General features: G+C 40.3%; 1 protein-coding gene across 1 annotated transcript; it reads right to left on the bottom strand.

The window, feature by feature from the left end:
• Positions 1 to 845: 845 nt before the first annotated feature.
• On the bottom strand, positions 846 to 2,384 carry LOC120279169 (UDP-glycosyltransferase 73E1-like). Its single transcript, XM_039286037.1, has one exon. The coding sequence runs from the start codon at positions 2,382 to 2,384 to the stop codon at positions 846 to 848; it is 1,539 nt and encodes a 512-aa protein (XP_039141971.1).
• Positions 2,385 to 3,989: the final 1,605 nt, after the last annotated feature.

The raw sequence follows: 3,989 nt of genomic DNA, 5'->3' as shown, positions 1-3,989 counted from the left end.
TTTGTGAGGTTAGTACTTTTGTTATATTTTTTTTTTCTAGTTGAGTCAAATACTGAGGTCTTGCGTGCCTACTTGGTCATGGTCTTGTAGGTGCGTCACCGTTTGTCGATGTCTTGGGCTCGGGGCGTGAAATTTCATATATCAAATTAAGTGAGAGGTATTTTTCACCATTAGATGCGTTTTTAGGGGTCTGTTCTCCCCTTCACTTGCTTTGTAATATCAAATTATTATTATTATTACTCATGATTTCTTAAAACAATTAATAAAGCTGATAAGGATTTTTTTTAATTCTTCAATTTGTTAAGTGAGAAATAATTGGCTACTTAATTACTTTTGTAAAAACACTTTTTATTATTTAAGAAGTCAAATTTTAACAGTTTTAGCAATAGAAATACATAGTCTTAAAATATTAAATTAAAAATATAAACACTTGCATAATAAGAGAATGGTACCTTTCTCAATAAAGAGGTTGAGGATTCATTTCTTCCCGTAACAATGATTGAGATTTTTCACATTTATTTGAAAAAAAAAAACATTAAATCCCTCCCCTCTAGAGTTGCAAGGTAGGAGAAATTTATTAACTTAATTTGGTTCCTAAAATATTTTATGGACATGCACATGGTAGGAATCTAATTGCTCTACTGTATATGTCTGTCTCTTGACATCTCATTGTAGCGTGACGCTTGTCGTCTTTGTCAAAAAAAAAAAAAAATATTTTTATTTTATTCAGACACACTACAATAAGAGAAATAAAATAAAATAACAGGGACCTCCTCTGGTGACGGTCAAAATAACACAAGAAAAAGCTCTCCCAAAAAAATGGGAGAAAGCCGCTGGGGTTGTCATTAAGATGTAGCTCCTTGTGTACCCTTGCAAGATTCAAGCTTGATGTACTCAACGAGCATAGTTATATTCTCATAAGAAGAACCACCTGCGTCCATAGCCTTAATGGCCTTCTCCTTAATCTCTCTAGCCCTTATCCTCCTCTCCTCAGCCTCCTCTCCATCACCCATCAAACTCCTCACAGCCCTCTCCACATCATCCCTCTTAACTGGAATCTCATTCTCACCATAATAAAATATTGGCTTCTTCACTCCAATAGCAATAGCAATCCTCAAGAACTCCACAACCAACCTCTCATTCAAGAACTGGTCTGCAAACTGCGGCCAAGTGATCATTGGCACACCATTTGATACTGCCTCCGACGTTGAGTTCCACCCACAATGACTAAAAAAACCACCAACGGACTTATGTGAGAGTATCGCAGCTTGTGGTGCCCATCCTTTGATCACAAAACTTCTCAAACTCATCCTCTTCTCAAACCCTTCCAACCACCCCTCAACAACCGGAGACTTCTCCACATCCTTAATAACCCAAAGAAAAGGAATCCCAGAAGCCTCAAGTCCTGAGCCAATCTCCAATATCTCTCCCACTTTTATCCGCGTCAAAGTCCCAAAACTGACATAAAGTACAGAATTTTCTTCCATAGAATCAAGCCAACGGAACAACTTCTCCGGATCCACTACAGCCTTGTTCCCTCTCACAATCCTAGCACTCAAATCATCATCCTTATCATATAAACACAATGGCCCAACAGTCCAAACATCCTTTCCAGCCACCTTCTTATAAGCCTCCACAAACATAGGCTCAACATCATCGAAAGTGTTGATGACCACCCCATCAGCAGTCTCCTCTGCAAGCAAAACCTCGTCACGTAACTTCAAACCTGGCGAGTTTAACCACGCGGACAAATGCGCTTTAGAAACCTTAAAACTCTGACCAACATCATCACCATCATCAGTCAAACCAGGCACGGTAATTTCCTCAAACTCATCAGTAACAGTGTCAAAAATCTTATGCAGCCGAAAAACATAACTGCAATAGATAAAAACACAAGAAGGGCCGTGGTAGACAAGCCGTCGAATGTTGAGTGAACGTGCGACGTTTGCTGTCCACGGGTTCCACATGTCGTTGATCATGCAGGTGGGGCGGGGGACGAGATCTCTGAGGCGTTGCTCGAGGGGATGGGCAAGGAGTCGGATGGCATCGAAGAAGTTCGGGAAGAGTTCTCGGGAAGGGACGAGGTCGAAGTTTTCACAGCCGAGGGGGAGGCCGGCTTCGGCGCAGGGGAAAGGGAGCTCAATAAAGTTCATAGGGAGGTTAGATTCGTGCACGCGGGCTATGATGGGTTTGATGCGCGATGCGTTCACTGGGGTTGTGATGAAGGTGACGTGCACGCCGCGATTCGCCAGTAGTCGTGCCATGTCAAGCATGGGGATTGTTTGTCCTTGTGCCATTAGTGGCACTAAAACAACATGAGGTGGTGTAGTAGTTGTGTTGTTGTTGTTGTTGGAGTCATCGTTGATGGTTGTTTGTTTGGTCATGGTTCCGGTCATGGATGTGTGAGTTTGTCAAGTACCAAGGATGTTGGTGTGTGTATGTGTGGATCTGGGTTTTTTCATTTTTGGGGCAAAGCCAATGGATGACCAGCACCAGACTTTTCTTTCTTTGTAGATGAGAGTTTTGTCCGGATACTTGGCAAAGTGCTGGCATGGGCGGTGCTTGATTGCCGGATGACATTCTTTACTGTCGCATCCATGTGATGAGAGTTTCTTTTTGTCTTCTTCTTCTTCAAATGGTGATGGAGAGCGTTGGTTTTCAGCCTATAGAATTTAATTTATTATTTTTTAGGAGAGAGAATCAGTGGTTGAGAGATAGATGACATGTGGTCATTCACGTCAGTCAAGAAACAGGATCACTCTGTTTTTAAAAAATTAGATCAACTGAGTATATTATATTTATAAAAAGACTGCAAGATAATAACAGCAGATAAAAACCTAAACAACAAAGTTAGAGCCATTACTTGGAATATCTGGATTGAACGAAATGCTCGCATTTTTCATCTTCATGTCTTCGTTTGCTTCTCTTATCGTGAAGATTATTCATATGCTTTCTCATACTACTGAACGCAGCTCCCCGACTCTAAAAGAAGCAAAGTTGGAAGAACCAATTAAGAAGATCAGCGGAGCGCTGAGTTCATTTCTGCAGGGAGGTGGAGCACCATGTCCCTCCCGGAGGATAGTTCTACCCGGGAGATGTGTAGTGTTGTTGTCTTTTTTTTGGGGTTGCCCCTTCTCTTGTTTGAGACTTCTCTTTTGCTGGTTTCTCTGATGACTGTTGTGTTCTTTGGGTCCTCCCACTTCTTGTGAGTCTGCTTTTCTCTTGTTGTATTTTTGTCTTCGTGTTTTCTTTTATGAATGTGGTTTTATCCACCTTTTATCAAAAACAACAAACAAATTATCCACTCGGGGTGGAAAATGATAGAGAAGGACTCTTGACAGGAAGAGAGAGGCTATAAAGAGGCTATCCTCTCTACGGGAGCCTATTGTCCAGGAAGCATCACTAAAAAACCAAAATGCTATATAGTGGGTGACGTTTCCTTTTCCTACTCCATTCTAAACCATAATCTGCAATGTAAAAATACAAGTTTTCTTTTCCTACTCCATTCTAAATCATAATCAGCAATGTAAAAATACAAGTATTATAGAAAGACTGAGAAATGAATTGTCAAGCAATACCCTTAGAATGGAAAAATTGTTTTTTATTCCTCTACCCACTGAGAGGGCAAGGGATTAATCCTGGTCTTGCTCATATTTGGGGAAAAAAATGTAAAGCAATCATTTAAATGAATGTGAAGTAATGGCTCTAAACTAGAGAGTAAAAGTGACAAGTAAAATCATACTTCACTTAACAAAGTTGCAACACCAAGTAGTTCTATCCTTTTCAAACAAAAACTCTATCCCCTTCCCATGCTCTTCTACACCAAGCTGCATGAAACTCACTTATGATGGGTTTCCATCATTTCAAAAGCTCAACTTCTCTTTAAAATGTCGACAAGAAATCCACTTTATATTCTTCAACAAGCCATAACACTTCAAAATCAATCTGAATTTTAGGGGGCGTTTGACTTATGGATTCATGCCTTACGA

Source organism: Dioscorea cayenensis, chromosome 16 (assembly GCF_009730915.1).
Source record: "Dioscorea cayenensis subsp. rotundata cultivar TDr96_F1 chromosome 16, TDr96_F1_v2_PseudoChromosome.rev07_lg8_w22 25.fasta, whole genome shotgun sequence".
In the NCBI taxonomy this organism is placed as follows: Eukaryota; Viridiplantae; Streptophyta; class Magnoliopsida; order Dioscoreales; family Dioscoreaceae; genus Dioscorea; species Dioscorea cayenensis.
The sequence above is the reverse complement of the archived record's forward strand: the minus strand, read 5'-3'. Positions and strand labels throughout refer to the sequence as shown.

Excerpts from the sequence above, each read along its gene's own strand:
- LOC120279169 (XM_039286037.1), bottom strand. The coding sequence starts at position 2,384 with ATGACCAAACAAACAACCATCAACGATGACTCCAACAACAACAACAAC.